This window comes from Maylandia zebra, linkage group LG16 (assembly GCF_041146795.1).
Source record: "Maylandia zebra isolate NMK-2024a linkage group LG16, Mzebra_GT3a, whole genome shotgun sequence".
NCBI classification, from domain to species: domain Eukaryota; kingdom Metazoa; phylum Chordata; class Actinopteri; order Cichliformes; family Cichlidae; genus Maylandia; species Maylandia zebra.
The window spans coordinates 16,099,310-16,118,852 of record NC_135182.1 but is presented as its reverse complement, the minus strand read 5'-3'; the positions used below and the strand labels follow the sequence as shown (position 1 = coordinate 16,118,852).

The following is a 19,543-nucleotide window of genomic DNA, read 5'->3' as shown; positions in this document are numbered from 1 at the left end:
CAAAAGTACAAACTGTTTATTTGCTGTAACAGTTTTTTGGGCCTTAGTGTGGCAGGTCCTTCATGGAGCCTAGAGATAAATGAGATAAATGTATAAGAGAGCGTTTCCGATTGTTCCAGAGAGGTGCACTATGAAGGAAGTTCAACACAGCCAGGCTTTCTCTGAGTTAGCTGGCTTGACAAAACCTATGATGGCGGTTATTAACTTTGTCTGCCAAGTCGGACTTTCTGCTTCAGGCTCCGTGTGCAGTTACATAAAAAGGGGTGTTTCACATGTCACATGACACTCATCCCACACAACAGGATCCCTGTGAGCGCCACCTACTCCAACCAGAAACGACATCAGATGATGACTGACTAGTGATGAACAATCTATAAACAATACCAACATGTAAAAGTGAAAGACAAGACAGGAAATGAATGCTGCAGAAAATCTGCTTATTTAGTGCAGAGAGTGGTAGAGTACACATTTTAATTCAAGTTAATTCTTTTAATATTGAGTGCACTCTCATTTCTAAAGTGATGGCTGCACGTTAGAACTGTGAAACTTTTCAGTTTATTGCTTGAACAGGTAACCTTGTTCTGTGTGCGTGAGAGAGTAAAAGAGGCTAAATAGATTAAAACCAAGTATAAAAAGGTTGACATTTTCTGCATCATGAATGCATGCACAGTGACATCGAGTTATGTGTTTCATCTCACTTCATATTACACCTCTCTGGCTCTGGTGATGCAAGTAAACCGGTGTTGAAAATAATGTTATAAAACTTAAAAATAGTGAATAACAAATATGCATTTAAGCCTCTAATTAGGTAAATTAACAAATCTCTATTCTTTATGATCAGTCAAAGAGGAACATTAGATCAGATACTGCTATAACGACCATTTCGGATACTTTGCATTAGAATAAAAAACAAAAAAACCCATTGAGGTAAAATGTGTAAAAATCAAACTCATACCAAAAATGTAATAGCCTGCCTTTGACAGTCATCTTTTTAATTTTTATTTAATGAATTAAGTATTATTTCAATTAAATCACCCTCCTCTTCGGGCATGTAGTGCAGACCTGCTTTCATCAACTCCAGCTAAATTGCAGTGGTTACAAAACTTCATTAAAAACAAAGTCATAAAAATACAGTCATAATCCAGTAGTTTGTGCCCAAAGGTTGCTGTCAAACGTCAGCATTTTGCAGCAGTGTCTTCATTCCTACAGTGCACGTGACTTTTGATTCACCTGTCCCCGAGACGAAGACTTCAGTGCTGGTGTGATTGAAACGTCACAATATTTCCACCCTGTGATGTCATCGCACCAACAGAAGGGCTATCCTGTTTAAGAATAACACGTTCGAGTTGGCTTCACCGTTCCCTCGAGGAGTCTGCTGTTCATTGTCCCAGCTGGTCTCCTGCAATTAAGAGCACTTCTTTGTGATTTCAAAATTCATTTAGAGTTTCTGAGTTTGGCTGTTTTTGTCATCTCCCTCGCGTCCCATTTGGGAATTCTGATGAGTAGTAAAGCCACAGCTGCGAGGGCCAGCACCACTCCTAGACTTGGGGGGCCGCAAGGGCTGAACTCTTGCGCCAAACCAGACAGGAGAGGAGCCAGGATTCGACCCACAGCTGTAACTGACTGCCCGGCTCCAATCAGAGTCCCGCTGGCCTGGACCCCGCCCCTCTGCAGCTCCAAATCTGTGATACATGTCCGTCCGATAGTGGTAGAAATGGCAAAGAAGGTGGAGGTGAGCAGCACTTGCCAAACATTCGGCGCAGCAGCATAGAGGAAAATAAGCGTACAGGTGAGCACCGTCGAATGGAGCAGTAAAGCGGGCATGTTGTTCTTATACAGCTGCGTGACTGGCCCCACCAGGAACCCAGCCAGGGCCCCTAGAGTGCTGCTGTAGCTGATCAGGTAACCGGTCATTTTTGGTTTGAGTGAAAAGCGCTCCTCCATGGCCAGAGAAAAGTTACTGTAGTAGAGCATGATAGCTATGGCCATCAGAAGACGCACAAGGAAGAGGTCCCACATGTCAGATGAGGCCACTATGTGGATCCTGGAGCCTACTGAGGACAGCTGTTTCCAGACTGGCTGAAGAAAAGACACATCCCTCCACCTGAAACCACCTTGATGCTTTCCAGGAGATGTAGACTCTTGCTGCGTCTCTGCTGTCAGCAATGGGTGGTGGCTATTTGTATGAGAACCATTCTGTACAGATTTACTAAAGTGGTTTTCGTGATACCCTGCACTCGTGTCGTTTCTGCAGACAGCGTCATTACGGTCAGCCAGAGTCTCACTCTGTGGTATCATCCATACGAGGCCTGCAATGACAGACACGCTGTATTGACATACATTTTAATTTTTACCTTCATGAACTCAGTTTATTAATCTCATTTTCCAACTCACCAGCATTAATAATGAAGATGGCTGCACAAGTAAAAGAGGATGTATAAAAGCCTCCTTCACGCTCAGTTAGGTAGCCACCCACCACAGGGCCCAGGATGAAGCCCACGCTGGAGGCGGCATTGAAATGTCCCATCACTAGAGGGCGCTCTGAAGCAGACACCAGGTCAGACAGCAGAGCTCTGCAGATGGAGAGTGAGTGCTTGAACAACCCTGAAACAGAAGACACACTGAGAAGAGGCAGCAAAATAACAGTCTACTTAAAAGGCTCTCAAGCCACACAACTGTTAATACTTAATCTAAGATTAATTTATTAATCGGATTATATCTAATATAGGTAAGTGGACGTGATAAAATGTGCTGAAACCAAGGTGCAGAGAGCCCTGCCGTTTTCTAATGAAACTAAGCAAACAAAAAAAGCTGCTAAGCATTTATATTTCTGAGTATATGGTAGGTTTGAGTTCATAACATGAAGCTTTAAAGCTTGGTCAGTGGAAGGATGCTGATAAATATCCTTCAATGCAGGACACTGGAGATTATATGAAGAAAAAAGCAAAACAAAACCTCAGGCATGTTATGTAGAGCTGTGAAAAAGTACTTCACCCCTTCCTGCCTCCTGCATATTTGTCACACTTACATGTTTCAGATCATCAAACACTAGAGGTGGGAATCACCATACATCCCACGATACGATATTATCACAATACTTAACGCACGATACGATATTATTGCAATTTTTTTTTTATATTTTGCGATATTCAGATTCTGTACATAAAGGTAAACTTTATCAATATTCATTTTCTCTAATATCAAAGTCTCGCACTCAGTCTTTCTCTCATTTCAGTCAGTTTTATTGTTGACAAACTGAACGGTTTGTATTACAGTCTAGTCCAACTTAACTGAATGCAACCATCTGGTACAATTATAGCTATTCTGAACTATGCAATTTATGAAAACTATGCAGCCCCTTCAGCAACTGAAGAATTTGAAAGTAAAATAAAACAAAATATAATTTTACATTAAATAAAAAAGTTTTAAACTTAATTAAAATAAAACATGTCTTAAATTAAAATAAGTAAACTGTCATGTTTATTGCTGCCAAAAAAAAGTTAAACACATTTGGACAGTGAAGGAATGTCAGGATTCTTGCTCAGAAAAAGGATCAACATGCTCTGAAGTCAGAGCATGTTCCAGTCCACAAAAACTTTTTTTGCAACAAAATATCGATTTCTGCTGACCCTGTATCGATACGTTATTAGCAAACAAAATATCACGATACTACACAGTATCGATTTTTCCCCCACCCTTATCAAACACAGTTTAATATTAGACAAAGATAACCCCAGTAAATGTGAAATGCAGTTTTTATTCATTGAGGGAAAAAAGGTATGAGATAAATCCTTTTCTAAGGTATGGATATGTGACTTAGCTGATAAACACCAGTGATGCGCCCCTTTGAGGTTTCCGACTTACCCACAGGTATCCGTGCAAGTACAAACAAAGCGATGCTGGTGGACATCCCCAGCAGGCCGTAGCCTAGAGCGCTGAGCTGCAGGCAGGTCAGCAGAGAGTACCTCCGACCCACCACGTCGCTCCAGCTGCCCTGCCAATCACACAGAGGAAATGAAACACAACCACAGAAAAAATGTAAACGTTTATAATTCCCGAACTCATTTTCAGCGGTGAGATGACGGATATTTCCACAGCCCTGCCAAACATCTGAAAAGAGGGAGTTGATGCTAAATTGCTCGAAGATTCATGACAAATACTGAAAAACCGAAACAAACAGAAAGCAGACAAAAATATACCAAATTAAATTCTGTTTCTGATCTGTGAATGTTAGTCTGAAAGATCAGCTGACTCGAGAAATATCCTAAAACGCTGCATTTCCTCCATCGAGGCTGTCACACAAGTCGTTATTAGATTCTCGCCCTCTCTCACACACGCATACAAGCATCTGATGAAATAACACAATTAGGGCCAGTTGAGATGGGTGGGATTATCATAGAGACCCAGCTGTTCACATATCCCTACATTTATCAGGAATCAGCCGGTCTGAATACAGGAACTAACAGATGACTCCTTATCTGTTTAATTTGTCCCATGACCCCTGAGAATTTAAACCAATTTCAAGACCTTTGGATGGGCAGGAAAGCTGCGTGTCCAACTTCAGATACGACGCTTATTGTGTGGCATTTGAATGTGGTTCTGATTTGATTTTTCATCATGGCACCCAAAGGACTGCACAGATAAAACAAAGTCTCTCCCCCAGTATTCAATTAGCAGTGGAGAAAAAGGGTAAAAATCTATTTCTGTGTGTATATAAATTTGTACAACTGGGGCTAAGTAGGAGTGTCTTGTGTGTATGAAGGGATGGAGACTGGGTGCATTGTGTGACCTAAAACAGACAGTGTTTATTGTTTTCATGAAATTCCAGGGATGACAAAGAATGTCTCGACCAAAATGGTTGCAGAGTTAGTACTTACAACTATAGTGCTCGAGAAAAGCTGCAAGATCCCATACGTAGATCCTGCAACAGAAGATTTGCTCAAGTTTACATTTTAAATATAAAAAACACAGAGCAGACATCGCACGCGCTGAGATCCAGTGAGTCTAATGCCACTTTTTGCAGATACTAGACATAACTTCTTTTTTAAAAAACATAAGCAGACAGTGACACATGGGGAAATTTAGAAATATTGTGTCAGAGTTTTCCCCAGCATAGCGACTCTGAATCCAGTGATATCTGCAGCATAAATGGCACAGCGACATCACAGCTGTGCAGAGGAAGGCCCAGAGTCAGGGTAAGTCTTTACAGTAAATCACTCTGTATATACACTACTGCACTGGCAACTTTATTAGGTATGTCTACTTACTAGCAAATATGTAATCAGCCAAACTCATGGCAGCAACTCAAAGGCATGTAGACATGGTCAAGATGACCTGCTGAAGTTCAAACTGAGCACCAGAAAAGGTGATTTAAGTGACTTAGAATGTGGCAACTGTCTTGAGGGTTTACAGAGGATGGGCCGAAAAAGAAAATATCCAGTGAGCGGAAGTTCTTTGGGTGAAAATGTCTTTACACCCTGTCTGTCTGTCAGAGGAGAATAGCCAGACTGGTTCAACCTGATACTAAATAACCACTTGTTATAACCAAGTTATGCTGAAGAGCATTTCTGAAAGTATAAGACTTTAAGCGAACTTGAAGCAGATAGGCTACAGCAGCAGAAGATCACACTAGGTACCACTGCTGTCAGCTAAGAATAGAAAACCAGGGTAACATTTTGCACAGGTTCCTCAAAATTGGACAACAGTTCAGGTGGTGGTGGATAACACACCACGTCATGAAGTTCAAATCATCTAAAACTGGTTTCTTAAACATAGCAATGAGTTCAGTGCTCTCAAATGACCTCCACAGTCACCAGATCTGAATCCAATACAGCACCTTTGTGGTGGAACGGGACATTCACAGCACAGATGTGCAGATTTTGGTGTATTGTGCCAAGACAGACCAAAATCTCTGAGGAATGTTTTCAGCTGCTGTTGAATCTGTGTCACGAAGAATTAAAGCACTTCTGAAGGGTAGTAGAAAAGTGCACCTAATAAGGGGCCTGATGACTATGGCTATTATTATTCGGCTCATCTTTCAACAACACAAGGTCCTGACATACTGCTAAAAAACTATTATTCAATTGATGTATAACAATAAAAATAATCACAGAACATGGCACTGGGACATTCCCATATTATATTGTGCATACAGTGTGCTGAAGTGAGGATTAAACAATATATTATTGAGAGTGTTTGTTTGATTGTTTTGTCACTTGTAGTCTCCACAGCCTTCCAGTCTGCTGTAGATTTATTCACTTTTGTGTCACTGTAAGGTTGGTGCTTGCAGTACACCAGCTGCATAATTTAAACAAATGTATGTTATGTATTGCGGAAACAACATACCTACAATACCGGCCACAGTGGGACTTGCTCCAAGAGCCTTCACGTGATGGCTCAGCAGTGGGATGATCATGCTCACCCCAAACAAGTCCTGTAAAGAAATATGGAGGAACAAAGGTGGAGTGAGGCCGACAGGAACATGCAAATCAAACATGGTGTCCAGCATACAGCAGTCTGTGGCCGGATTCAGCAGCCACGTAGAGTTGTTGCTCATCCTGTTTTTCCTGCACCGCTGAGATCAGAGCAGCTCTCCGAGCCAAAATCTTGATTGAAGTCACACAGCAGCTCATACAGTGTTCCTGACCCAGTCCATTACAGAAATTACTTAACCTTCAGTAGCTTTACTGTGCCAGTGCTGCACAGTGCCAAATAAATCTGAGCTGACTGGATCCCTCTAGTCATCTCTAATTGGATGCTTGTTTAGCCAGGTATGACAAAGTTATTTCTCTAAGGCACGACTACAGGCGAGCTCTTAAAATAACACCTTTAGAATGATCTAGACTTGTAGATCAACTTTGCATTACAGTACTGACAGCGATGCTTTGAAGAGGTAACGCCAAAAACATTAGGAAATACCTTCATCTTCATTTCTTTTAGTAGCCAAGCATTACAATGGTTATTATAAAAGGTCTTGTAGATACATGACAGCTGTCTCCAGCAAGGATTTCCAAGAGCACCACAGTCGTGCTGAGTCTAATGCTCTATAAACAGACTTTGGACCGACACTGTGCTTAATACATTCACATCCAGTCAAAGCAACTGAGTGCAGAAGCTCTAGAGTTTCCTTTCTTTGGGCTTCAAAAATTATAAACGTGGTGCAGAAGTTAATTTTTCAGTACGGGACAATTATGACGCGTAATAAGGGCTATTGTGAGAGTTTGATTCAGGTTAAAGAGCTCAGGTTTATTATTTGCATGTTGGAAAACTCATTTTAGCTTGCAACTTCCTTGAACTTTTCCCCCTTTATTATTTGTATAAATAATAAATGTCTTAATGTATTCTATTTTTTTGCTAAAATAACAAAAAACAACAAGTAGGCATTATACAGAGTTTTAAATATGAAAAGGAAGGGATTAAAAAGCCCCAGCATGTTTTACACCATCATACCTGAGTTACGAAAGCATGACTAGGAAACAGCACACCTAAAAAAACACCGAACTGAGTGGGGTCATCTCTCAGTGAGGCACTCACCATGAAGCCCACCACATAGATACATTTTATAATCCTCCTCCGTCTTCTGTCTTTCAGTAATAAAGTGCTACATTTCTGGTTGATCATCCTCCCGCTTTGACAGCACGGCTACAGCCAAGGCGGAAGCGCTCATCCGCTCTAACTATCCAAACAGAAGCGGTGGTCTCATAAGGACGGGGTGATCGCAAGCTTCCGGGTTTTATCTGCGTGAGAAAACGTGTCCGATGTGTAAGCTGGTTGTCTGTAAATAAGACTATCGAGTTTTCGACCTACGATAAACTTGACTTTTTAAGTCTGGGTTCATTTAAGAGTTGCTGAACCGACGCGTTGGCTGGTCTGAAACACCTATAGATGGTATAACCCACTGACGTCACAAAATATGAGCTTTCCCCGTCATTTTTCCCAATAATTTGTGGAAAATCATAAAGCGTTTTTATTTATACCTGTTTAGAAAAAAGGTTTAGCCTTTATCTTAAATTATTTTAATTTGTTTTGCATTTGTTATGTTGTATATTTGTTATAGCTACTAAAAAACGGCAGATATTTTCAGCACTGTAGATTGTAGTCTAACCCACCTAATGTTGTTACTTAACTCACAGCAACACTGCGTCTCGTATCGGATAGATAGTATTAACAGTGTCGTAGAGTTTTGTTGAAAGATGTTTAGACGTTATCAGAGAGGGAGGTTTACTTGTACGCCACCTGCTGGGGTTTCCAAAACATTGCAACAGACACTTCAGCAGAATTTAAATTAACGTTTAAAAAAATGTGAACGAGAGACCTATTGACCTATTAGACAACGTCTGGCCAGAATGAAGAAGCTAGCTGGTAAAGTATGCAATTCACTATATGTAGTCATTAAATTCAATAATGATTGAAATTTGACTATAACTTATTCAAGTTTCCTGTAATATTTGTAAGTGTGCTTGGATATTACTTTGGTAATTAAGCATTGTTAGTTGCTATATTTCCATATAACAGCCTTGCTCCCACCTTATTACCTTATTATTAGAGTGCCACCAAAAAAATCCCTATAGATCCATGTACAGATAGATCTATATACATGTACATGGTTACATAACCTACAAACTTTTCTAGCACATTGTGCAAACATAGACTGGAAATTGTGCTCAGAGGCTTCCAAAACGTCAAAAAACACCCCCAAACCAAAACCAGTACATATATATCTATATATTTAGGTTTCAGACAAGAAATAATGATATCTGATAAAACTCTGATTTGAACTTTTGATCTTTTTGATGCTAACACACATACCGAACCTTTGAGTGAGTGTGGCCTGGATCACATCAGTGTGTAAATTAGACAGAGTCCCCTTATAGTTTTACTGCTAAATATTCCCCCCAGATGCTAAACCGGCACTTCCTCTCAACTCACACTGAGCATGAATACAACAAAATTATATTTCCGAAAACATCAGTGGAAGATACATTTTAACTTACATTTTAGCACAGTTAAAAGAAGTAACCGTGTTATTTACTTTTACATTATTAAAGGCTGCATATACTTTTTATAATTCCAGTGTAATAGAAAAAATGAGATCTGTATCAAAATGTCTAAAACGTTGAAAAAAATAGTTGCTTTAAAGAGTTTGTGTGACCTCCTTTGTGTGATCGCTTCAATTTGTATAAAGTAATTTTTAACTTCCTATTGTGTCTTATTGCATGAGGTCTGGTTAGTAAAAGTCATTTTTATATAGATTATACTTGTATGAATCAACTGAAAATCAGCAAAGAAGTTGCATGAAAGGCTTCATTTACAGTAATTTGTAACACTCTGTTGGCGTTAGCCACTGTTGTGTGTGTTTATGTGTGTGTGAGTGTTGGGGGAGACTTTACTCCTCTTCTGTCCTTTCGGTCTCACCCTGCCCTGACATTCCTGTGCAGAGACTGGGTGTCCAGTTGCCACCGGTTATTTTGGTGTTAATTCCTTCCCTTCATACTCTCCAAATGCTGCACACACTCTGCTCCATAGTAGAGTGAAGCAGCCGCTTAGAGCCAGAAACCAAAAATAGCACAGGGGTAGGGGGGTTCAGACCCCAGTGGAGGATCTAAAGGTGTCACATGGACAACTTTGTCGCCCCATAACACAGACAGAGAGACGGGAGTGGTGTTAAGGTCCAGCAGCCCAACAAAACCTAGCTGAACTTATCTCACTCGCTGGATATAACACATAACAAGAGGAGTGACTGGATCTGACTCAGCTTGTCACATGCACTAGTTGGAGGGGAAAGTCAGACTGAGTGTGGGCATCCTGTAACTAAGTGGCTGATCAGTCCTGGACCATGAAGCTTAGAGTGGCGTTGTTCTTCGCAGGGCTCTTTGGGGCGTTGGCAACTGTGTTCATCCTTCTCTCTTTTGGAACCGATTACTGGCTGCTGGTTTCAGAGAGCTGCCAGTTAAGGCCTAATGAATCTGCTGGCCCAGGTGGCGTGACCATAAAGGTGAGTTTTTGACCTTAGAAGAGAGTCCGGTATAGTTTATTTTAAGCTGAAGATCAGGTATGTGTTCATAGCTTTTACTGTTTACATGTGAAGTCTGTGGAACCAAAGAGAAAAGAGTTGTTCTTCCTTTAAGACAAGAAATAAATCCAGCAGATTGTTGTTTTGCACCATATTTAACCTCTTAAAGGTGAACTGTGTATTTCCAGTCTATACAGGTTAATGGTGGATCTTTAAATTCAAATTTGATCAGTTGTTTCAATAAGTCTTTCAGTAGTAGGATTGCAGGGTGGAAAGGCATCCCCGTAGGACCTACTTGTGTAATAAGACACTGTTTAATGTGGCGTGTGTGCAGCTATGTAGTGATTGAGTCACCGAGTGTAACATTTGGCCCCCTATGATTGAAATACAAATACCAGCAGTCTCAGTTAGTGTATTAAATATCACCGACTAACAACATACTTAAGTTTTCAGGGTTGGCACTGTTGCTGGAATCAAGACATGATGGCAACACAATAAAACCAACATGTTTATATATACAGATATAGCTGCCCTGTATGTCAGCTATTTGGCCTTCTGGCAACTCCAACCTTTCAGCCTGGATCACTTTCCTTATTTTTGCAATCATTTGGCCACACATTTACTCTGCATGACATCCCTATGTCCTTGCTTTAGAGCCTGGTGAGTTGGATCAGTGAGTCATTATCTCACTCATTCATGGCATATCCAGCTTGATGTCATCCATGTTGAGGAGGTGGTTCGTGGTTATATTCGTATCCACTCTGGCGGTGAGCTGGTTCAGGGGGTAGAGTCCAGTGAGTTTTTCTCACTCGTTAGACTTGTTTGTGCGGTATCACACACCTTATTTTGTGTGACAGTTTGTGTCAGTGTGCTTGTGATAGCGTCTGATGCCTATAATTGTATTTTGACACCTCTGATTTATCATCACCTGCCTGTGGAAACTTAAAGCTTTGAGTGAGAACCATCTGCTTTCCTTTAAAAATTGCAGAAAAATAAAATGTTTCAAATGTTTTGTAAGGCTAATTTTAAAGCCTGGCTGGATACGGCTGATGTCATGAAGCCTGAAGCCTCAAGATTCTTCCCAGCTCCACTTTCATTTCCCTGAGAGCCATTCAGTGAGCATCAGTGAAGAGCTTGGTCTGTTGGCCTCTACACACATTTGGCACCAATTCAGTTTTATTTATATAACCCCAAATCACAATAACAGTCACCTTAAGCAGCTTCATATTGTACAGTAAAGACCCTAGACCCTAGAAGCCCAGCTAAGTGCGCTTGCTGGGCTTGACCCTTGATCCTTGACCCTAAATATATTAACCACTCTGTAACACTTTGGCAGCAGTCTGAGCACCTGCCTCACATAATTTTGACACATCTCTTATATACTTTAATCCATCAGCTAACAAAATGGCGTGCATACATATCTGTCCCATATTTGTAAAAACCAAATGGTAAAATGGATGATAGCTTTTCTACTCTTATTGAGCACTCAAAGCATATTTTATTACCCAGTCACACACATATTCATCAAGCACTTCTTTATTCCATGCCTAAACTCCATGGAGCGATTCAGGGTTTGGTATCTTGCCCAAGAATACTTTAATATGCAGGCCGGAGGAGCTGGGGATCAAACCACCGACCTTCTCACTGGCAGCCCTCCCACTCTACCTGCTGAGCCTCAGTCATCCACTCCGCACTTTATTGTTCTTCTCCATTTCAGCCTGGAGATGTGGTGCTGGAGGGCAAGGGCAGTAGTGATGTCACTCTATACCACGAGGGTTTTTTCTGGAGGTGTTCCTTTAAAGGCGACATGGAGGATGACGACCTGCTGAAGAGACTCTGGTTCAGTAAGTAAGACTTTATGTTGCTTTATTTTGAATTTGATTAAAGTTCATGTCTAATGTGCTATATGCACTATTTGTAAAACCTTTTAACATCCAACAGTTTCCCTGTGACCAGTTTAGGGGTTTAGGGTTACAGTGACATCCACACACTTTTTTGTGGTGCGTTTTGCCTCTTCGGTACACAGAGATTTGATCTGAAAACTTCTTGCTTAATAAATTTCGGCCGCTCTTCCACTTTCTTCACTCCCAAAAATGAATTCATAGACAGAAATGTCCAGTAATTTAATGCCTTTGTTTATGTTGTTTTTGTTTTTCATATTTAGAATTATTTTGACCCCCAAAAAAGTCTGACCTTGTGAATGTGAACTGGGTAGTTGTGCGTAAAAATGACTAGAAATACGAGAGAGGAGATTTCAATTGTATTTCTATTGTTATTTTAAAATTATGAATAGGGCTAGTGAGCCTGTCACATCCATGACACCAAACAGAACCCTGGGCTTTAATTAGTCCTGCTGAGACAATCCTTTGCAGGTAAAAGGCAAAATGTAAAGACAATGTGAGCACAAAAAAGAAAAACCAAAAGCTTCAGGTAAAACAGAGAATACACTGGGGGAAAACACACACTGTAAATGGGGACCCCCCCCCCTCCCAAAATGGTAACAATTCACATGACTAAATAAGCATTAAAAGAATAATAACCCAAGACATCGGCTCGAATGAAACCAACACAAGTGTTCAAAACACAAGAATCTGAACTTTAGAAATTAGACTAGGATACAGAAAAAGCATGAGCAGTTCCACGGATCATGACAGCAGAGTGAAAAAAATGAGGACACACAAACAAGAAAGATATTCTTGCATTTTTCTTCTGAAACTGATGCTTGTTTAAGTGCAGTAAATTGCTCCCCTCAGATGTTCTGCTGCCACCATCACATGACAGCTCTACGACCGCACAGTTTTTAACATGCTGCTGCTATGGCTGTTAATATTGTACGACAGCATAGCCGTAGAAGCCCTTTCATGTGACTGTTTTAAGGCCATGCCATGTGATGTTATTCGGTTGTTTTGTCAGGTGATTTTGTGTCATCTTTTTTTTTCCAATGGCGACTTTGAATGGTGAGCCATTGTCAGGAATAGCCTCCAGAAAGAAAAGGGCCTCGTGACGATCTGTGGAATTTCATATGTTGGGAGCAAAGAGCAAGAAAAGAGAGACAAAAGCACTTGCATTGTACTTTTGTAGCATAATTGCTGAAAAATATACATGTAATTAAATTAGATAAAGTCACAATTTTGGGCAAAAATTATTTTTTAATGTTGTTTTGTCTGTTTAGTTCCAGTGCTGAAGATTATGTGCAAAATCTGCAAATTAGAGCATTTTCCCAGAATTTACATGAAAATATTCAAAACAAATTCCAAAATGTAACTCTCTCTGTATTTTCTGCAATACACAGGATGCATTTGTATCTAATTGCTAAATAATTCAGTTAATTTGTTTATGCGGGTCTAGTGTGGCATTAGGTCAGGTATGCCACAAGCCATCCTCAGCTCAGCTTGATACATTTGTGTGAGTTGGCGAGTTACATAAAAAGCTTCAGCTACTTCAGCCTGCCTGCAGTTGCTGCTCTCACTGCAAGCCACTTTGCAACCCACCGCCAACTGCTCACTCTGGCTTTTCCATATATGCTCGTATAGACAAATAGAAATGATTTCTCTGCAGATGTAAATAAAAATCAGTATTTTTCTCTTTCTGTTTGTAGCCAATCAGCCTGACTCAAAAGTATGTATGCCTGCCTACCTCTTCCCATTCCCTGTGTCTCGTCAGACCCACAATGCCACAGAGTACGAGTCTTCCATAAGTAAGTATTTATTCACATCTGTGTTTTTTATGTAGTGATTTCATTGTTTAGTGTCACAGAGCTGATTAACATCCCTCTTGTTCAGCTTACAGAGGTTTCTGGAGCGTCTTTATGCTCATTGCTGTAGCAGCTGTGGTGATTGGCGGCTTCATCATCATCTGCGCTGCTCCGTTTGCCGGCCACCGCTTGTATAAAGCAGGGGGTGGCCTCTTTCTGATAGCTGGTAAGTAAAAACCAGGTGACACTGTGTTTGTTTGTTTTTTTACACTGCCAGCATTTAAAAAAAGAATTCTGACTAAAGCAATGACATGAAATGTACAACTCTTTTATTTTTTCCATGGTTAAATAAAGTTTAAATAAATAAATAAAATAAAACTAATCAAAGAGCTCTAGCTACAGGTGGATCTTCAGATGCAGATGTTTTTTTAAAAACAAATAATAGGCTAATGACATTGAGATTTAAAATGAAACCTGTACAATTCTGCTTCCCCACAAATGCAAACATAATTTACTATAGAACATGTACATGTCTCTCCCACAGACGGTTAGATTGTTGATCTTATTAATCTGATTTGAAGCACATGTTGTCAAATCTCACTACCCCTCTCCACACCTCTAGGTTTTTTCCTGCTGTGTGTGGTGGTGATGTACGTACTGTGGATGCAGGTGTTGGATGTGATAGACCTTTACATAGACCACCAGCGTGCTCTGTGTTCAGACTTCCGTCTGACCTTCAGCTACGGTCTCTCCTTCATGTTTGCCCCAATCGGCATCTTCTTCTGCCTCCTGGCCGGCCTTCTTTTCCTCCTCATCGGCCGAACCATCCAGATTCACTCCCAGTGACTTACCAGCAGTAGAAGAAGAGCCCGAATGTCGGGATTGTATGAGGGTTTTATACTTTTCTCAGTCTTTCTGTCGTGTAAAAGCTGGAATCGGTTTGGCAATTATGTGGCACATGCTTGAATATTTTCAGCTGTTGTTGAGCTCGTCATGCTCACTCAAACCTGAGTCATTTTCAGCTCAGCTAAGATAGCACGGAGACTGCGGAGGACCAAAAACATTTAAAATGAAAAATAAACAAGAAATTTAAAAAATGCACGAAAATGAATATTAAAAATAAACCGAGGCGCTAATTTCTGAAATGTGCCATAAATTAATATTTCTGCTGGTCTTCTATTTATTTACCCTTCTGTTAATTTGTCTGCTTTCATATTTAATATTTATTACTTATTTAATTTCTCTTGTATTTCTCATATCTATTAATAATGAATATAAAAGATTTTAAATGTATATATAAATTAATTTAATTATCCCCTAGTTTTTTCCCTGAAACTTCCCCCAAAATTCACATTTTCTTTATCAAAGAAAAAAATAAATACAGAAGCAAATGAAAATAGAAATATAATATAAATTGATCCGTGTTTATTTTGATGTAATTCTTAATGCATTTAATGGCACATTAATGCATTCATGACGACATTTAATTATGCTTTTATTTATTTTTTTCATTCTTGAAGTTTTGGTCCTCTGCTGTATGAAACATTCACAAGAACAATGATTATGCTGAAGTATCTGTGGAGCACAGCTTTATTAGAGTCTCGTGTGTCTGTGATATTTTGAGGTATTTTCTGAGTATTTTCATGAAATTCAGGCACCAGCAGTGATATGTTAGTATGGAAGAGTGCTGTTGGAAATATTAAAGGATTGTGTATGGGTTGAAAATGTAATTAAAAAATATAAAAGAGTTTGTAAAATTATCTACAAAAAGCTTCTAAGGTGGCATCGTGATCTGTGTGTATAGTAATGGGAATCAGTACTGGGAAATAACTTCTGCCAGCTCATTGCTTTAAAGGTTAAAGCTGGTAATTCTTGATATTTGTTATCCTCCATTAAACACATGTAAGCACCAAAACCATCAGTATTTTCTCAAACTGCTGTTCTCTGACTGTAACCTGACTGTGAGGACAAAAAAATAAGTTTAACTGATCCTTAATTATTCCAGTGATTTTAGTTTTTATTCAAATATGACTCGAAGAAGAAAAAAAGTTGAATTTTATTCTGTTCAGAGCTGAATATAAATACACTGGTGAGTATTTACACAAGCAGGTCAGCAGATGTGCATCAACTCAAATGAACCGTTCACGTCAGTGCAAAAGGTATCCCTAATTTCTGTGTTTTAAATAGTTTCTGGATAACAGTGGAGCTCATGGTATAGATTCATAAGCTACTGAGCCTCAGATTGTGGGTGAACATTTTTATTGTTGGTTTTGGTGCTTTTTGATCATCAGGTGATTGCAGGATCATATTAATGCATCTCATTGTGTTATCAGATATTTATTTGTCACTGTGTGTCAACATTTGCTTATTTGTCACCTAAAAGTGTGCATTTTTAGCTTTGACCACATTATTGGCTCGGCACAGGCAACAGTTTTATGTTAACGCTGTTCACAGTTCCCTTTCTTTTTGTGCTGTTCTGAGTGCGTTGCGAGATATAACGTCATGTCTGTCAAATATATGTACATATATATATTTTCTGTGATCTGCTTTTGCTGCCAATTAAAATCCTTTTACCATTGTTACAAAGCAATGGTGATTGTGCATTGTGTCAGATGCATGTAAATAAAACTAATAATAAAACAGTCCTTCTTTATAATAAAAGAAAAATGGGAGAAAAAAGGAAAGAATTTTAATTTGCAAAAACAATCAGTTTATTTCACGTGCATGAGGCGGCAGAAATTGTAAAAATGTGTAAAATAGGACCGATGTAGCGCAACTTACAGATTTGTGACACCAGTGGCATGAATAAGCTAGGGAACTAACAACAATAATCAAACAGGATTCACTGATTCTTTAAGCATCTCTTAAGCACTGCACTAAAACCATAAATATATGTATATATATATATAAACTAAATGACCACAAGATGGCACTGCTGCCTCACTTGAATCACACACCAACCGCCACCTTGAGAGACAGAAATCCCATTTTGCTTATCTTGACTCTATGTGGAGTGTATGTGGCGTTATGCATTTAATCACAACTTCAGAGGCAGAATCTGTAGATGAAAGAATTCACACCTTGGCTGACAGACGGATGGTAATTTCACTCATGAATGGAGCATTTGATCAGGATCTGAATGGACTCCTGTGTTGATTCTCGTGTGTCTGCATCAACTCTGCGCCTTTCGAGACTCATAATGTACTTATCATACATAGGGAAATGCATCTGCGCTTTGCCTCAGAATGCAGGAGAGAGTGACACAATGTAAGGCATTGATTATTTGCGAGACTGACTTGGGCTTCACAGAAGGCTCTAATGATGGAGTTTCACACTTCCAAATTCCTGAAATTTCAAATGACTATCCCCACACAGAGTCCATCAAATTTGGCTCAGATTTATGAGAAGCCGCACTGAGGGAAAGCCCCCCTGCAGGTCATGAAAGGAGGCCCAGCATTGGTGGGCAAATGCTAATAAATTATGAGATAAGATCACAGGATTTGTCCTGTTTGAGGTTGCAGCAGTCTTTTCAGCCAAGTCTCCCCTAAGAAAGACATTTCTTATCTGGTGGACTTCCTGGTTTAAATGAAATCCTAATAAGATTTAAAAAAAAAAGAAACTTTAATCATTTCTCTATCCATATCCAGGAGAGAGTGTGTGACGAAGAGAGAGAGAGGGAGGTGTAATGCAGGTGTGGAGCAGGCTACCTCCAGCAGTAGCAGGGCCTTGCAGTCAGTAATGTCATCAGAGTGGGAGTCCCAGCTGAATTCAGCGCTGTTCTGCATGATTGCCCATGATAATTGTGTGTTGATAGGGAGTGCCGGAGATGGAGTATAATTTCCACCGAGAGATTCCTAAACAAATACCTGTGCTCAGCAGAGGGATGGAGTGCAGCAGGAGGTGAGGAGGAGAATAGTGGATGAGGGGAGATAGAGGATGAGAGGGTAACACTTTCAGAGAAGGGGGAGGAAGAGGAGGAGGAAGCAGTCACGCTGGAAAGGGTGGACAAAGTCCCTGGTTTTAAGCCAGGGCCAGAGAATACGCTTTAAACTTAAAAAAAGAATTAGACCCAAATCTGTGAATTCCTGACAGAACAGAACAGAAAAGCACAAAGAAAACATACAAACCTCTTTCAGACAGGCTTTAAAACATATAAACACTTTTTTTCTACTTTAAATATTAATCCGTGTGATAGTTTTTCCACCTCGTTAAAAATTTGTAAAATTGTATTACATCAACGCCGTATATAGTTTAACCCCTATGTCCTGACTATTATCAGCAAAATGTGAGTATAACTCGGTATAATTTACTTTCTCAGTGTACTCTGTGCACTGTAGGCAAGCTGCATATGGACGCAACTTTGATTGTATACTGGTTGAGTTTTTACACTCTTTCTAATGATCAGATACTATTTGTATGCATATACGTATGGGCAAATGTCTCAAAACTTTCAACACAATAACCCTGAAACTGTAAAACAAACCCACAAAAACATTACACACTTCTTACAAAGCGGTTTTTACAGAGTCTTGTAAAATATAGTTTTTATCATGTTATCTCATGAGACCTTTAATTTCTCCTAGATGCCTGGTATTAGTTGGACCTAATAGCTAAAACTGAAACTAAACATGATCTTTGAGTAATTTCTGCTTTAAAATGTGCCTTATATGGGGACGAGGATAAAAGAATACATATACCCGTTAAGAAATAAGGTCACTCTCAGGTGACGGTTTCCTCGTGGCTGCATGCAGCGGGGCTAGGGGAGGGTCTGTGCTGACGGACGTGGGTTACTGACCTGGTAGCCTGGCTGCCCCTGGGTGGGTCTGGGATGGGCGTGAGGTTCTGGGGGTGCTCTGTCTCTGGGCTGGGGCCCTGGCCGGGCCTCGGGGGCTTGGGTCCTGGTTGGTGTGTTGCCGGGGTTGTGGGCGGGTGGGTGCATGGGGGCCCAGCCCTGGCGCAGGGTGCCGCCGGTGCGTCGAGCCACCTGGGGGGCTCTTCAACTGGTGAGGGAGGTTGTCACATCTTGCAGGAGCTTTCCTCTCTTCAGGAACTCTCTCTGCAGGAGGGGGAGATACAGGAGAGGTGGAGGAAGATCTCAGCCTGGGCGTCTATTGTCTTATGTAGTCTGGAAGATGAGTGGATGGTGGGGTAGGTGCAGTTTTCTCTGTGGTGGGGTTGGGTGATGCATCCAGTGAGGATGCTCTCAATGGCACAGTGATAGAAGGTCCTGAGGATGCGGGGGCTCATGCCAAATCTTTTCAGTCTCCTGAGAAAGAAGAGGCGCTGTTGCGCCTTCTTCACTGTTTTGTTCATGTGTACTGACCACGTAAGATCCTCAGCCAGATGTACACCAAGGAACCGGAAGCTGCTCACTCTCTCCACAGCAGCGCCGTTGATGGTGATGGGGGCGTGTACTTCTCTGCACCTCCGGAAGTCCACTATCAACTCCTTTGTCTTTGCGACGTTGAGGGTGAGATGGTTGTCTTGACACCAGTGGGTCAGGGCGCTGACCTCCTCCCTGTAGGCTGTCTCATCACCGTTGGTGATAAGACCCACCACTGTAGTGTCGTCCGCAAACTTCACAATGATGTTGGAGTTGTTAGTGGCTGTGCAGTCGTAGGTGTAGAGTGAGTACAGGAGAGGGCTCAGTACACACCCCTGTGGAGCACAGGCACAGCTGGCTGCCGGCGGAGCTCACGGGCGCGTCACTGCAACCCCCCCTGGCTTCTGCTCCGCGGCTGCTGAGTGAGCCCTCATCTGGGACTCTCCTCAGCTCTTTCTGGGACAGTGGCGCGGCTGCCCCTCTGTTGGTCTTCCTTGGTCTCTTGTGTTCTGAG

The 19,543-nt window shown here is 40.8% G+C and overlaps 2 protein-coding genes across 4 annotated transcripts; one reads left to right on the top strand and one right to left on the bottom strand.

The window, feature by feature from the left end:
* Window positions 1–7,682, bottom strand: slc67a2 (solute carrier family 67 member 2). Of its 3 annotated transcripts, none has more exons than XM_004551301.3 (6): window positions 7,534–7,682; window positions 6,346–6,433; window positions 4,878–4,921; window positions 3,865–3,989; window positions 2,395–2,573; window positions 1–2,309 (listed from the first exon to the last, which is right to left on the bottom strand). In XM_004551301.3, exons 1-6 carry the CDS (start codon window positions 7,618–7,620, stop codon window positions 1,435–1,437), a joined length of 1,398 nt encoding a protein of 465 aa, XP_004551358.2. In that variant the 5' UTR covers window positions 7,621–7,682; the 3' UTR covers window positions 1–1,434. The 3 variants fall into 3 exon arrangements, with proteins under 3 accessions (XP_004551358.2, XP_004551357.2, XP_004551359.2); XM_004551300.3 differs by having other exon boundaries at window positions 2,395–2,604; window positions 3,865–3,994; window positions 7,534–7,681; XM_004551302.5 differs by having other exon boundaries at window positions 3,865–3,994; window positions 7,534–7,681.
* A 1,892-nt stretch (window positions 7,683–9,574) lies between these two features.
* tmem182a (transmembrane protein 182a) lies at window positions 9,575–16,292 on the top strand. Its single transcript, XM_004551299.6, has 5 exons — window positions 9,575–9,994; window positions 11,730–11,856; window positions 13,611–13,709; window positions 13,795–13,932; window positions 14,329–16,292. The coding sequence occupies exons 1-5, from the start codon at window positions 9,836–9,838 to the stop codon at window positions 14,550–14,552; spliced, it is 747 nt and encodes a 248-aa protein (XP_004551356.1). The 5' UTR covers window positions 9,575–9,835; the 3' UTR covers window positions 14,553–16,292.
* The last annotated feature ends 3,251 nt before the right edge of the window (window positions 16,293–19,543 follow it).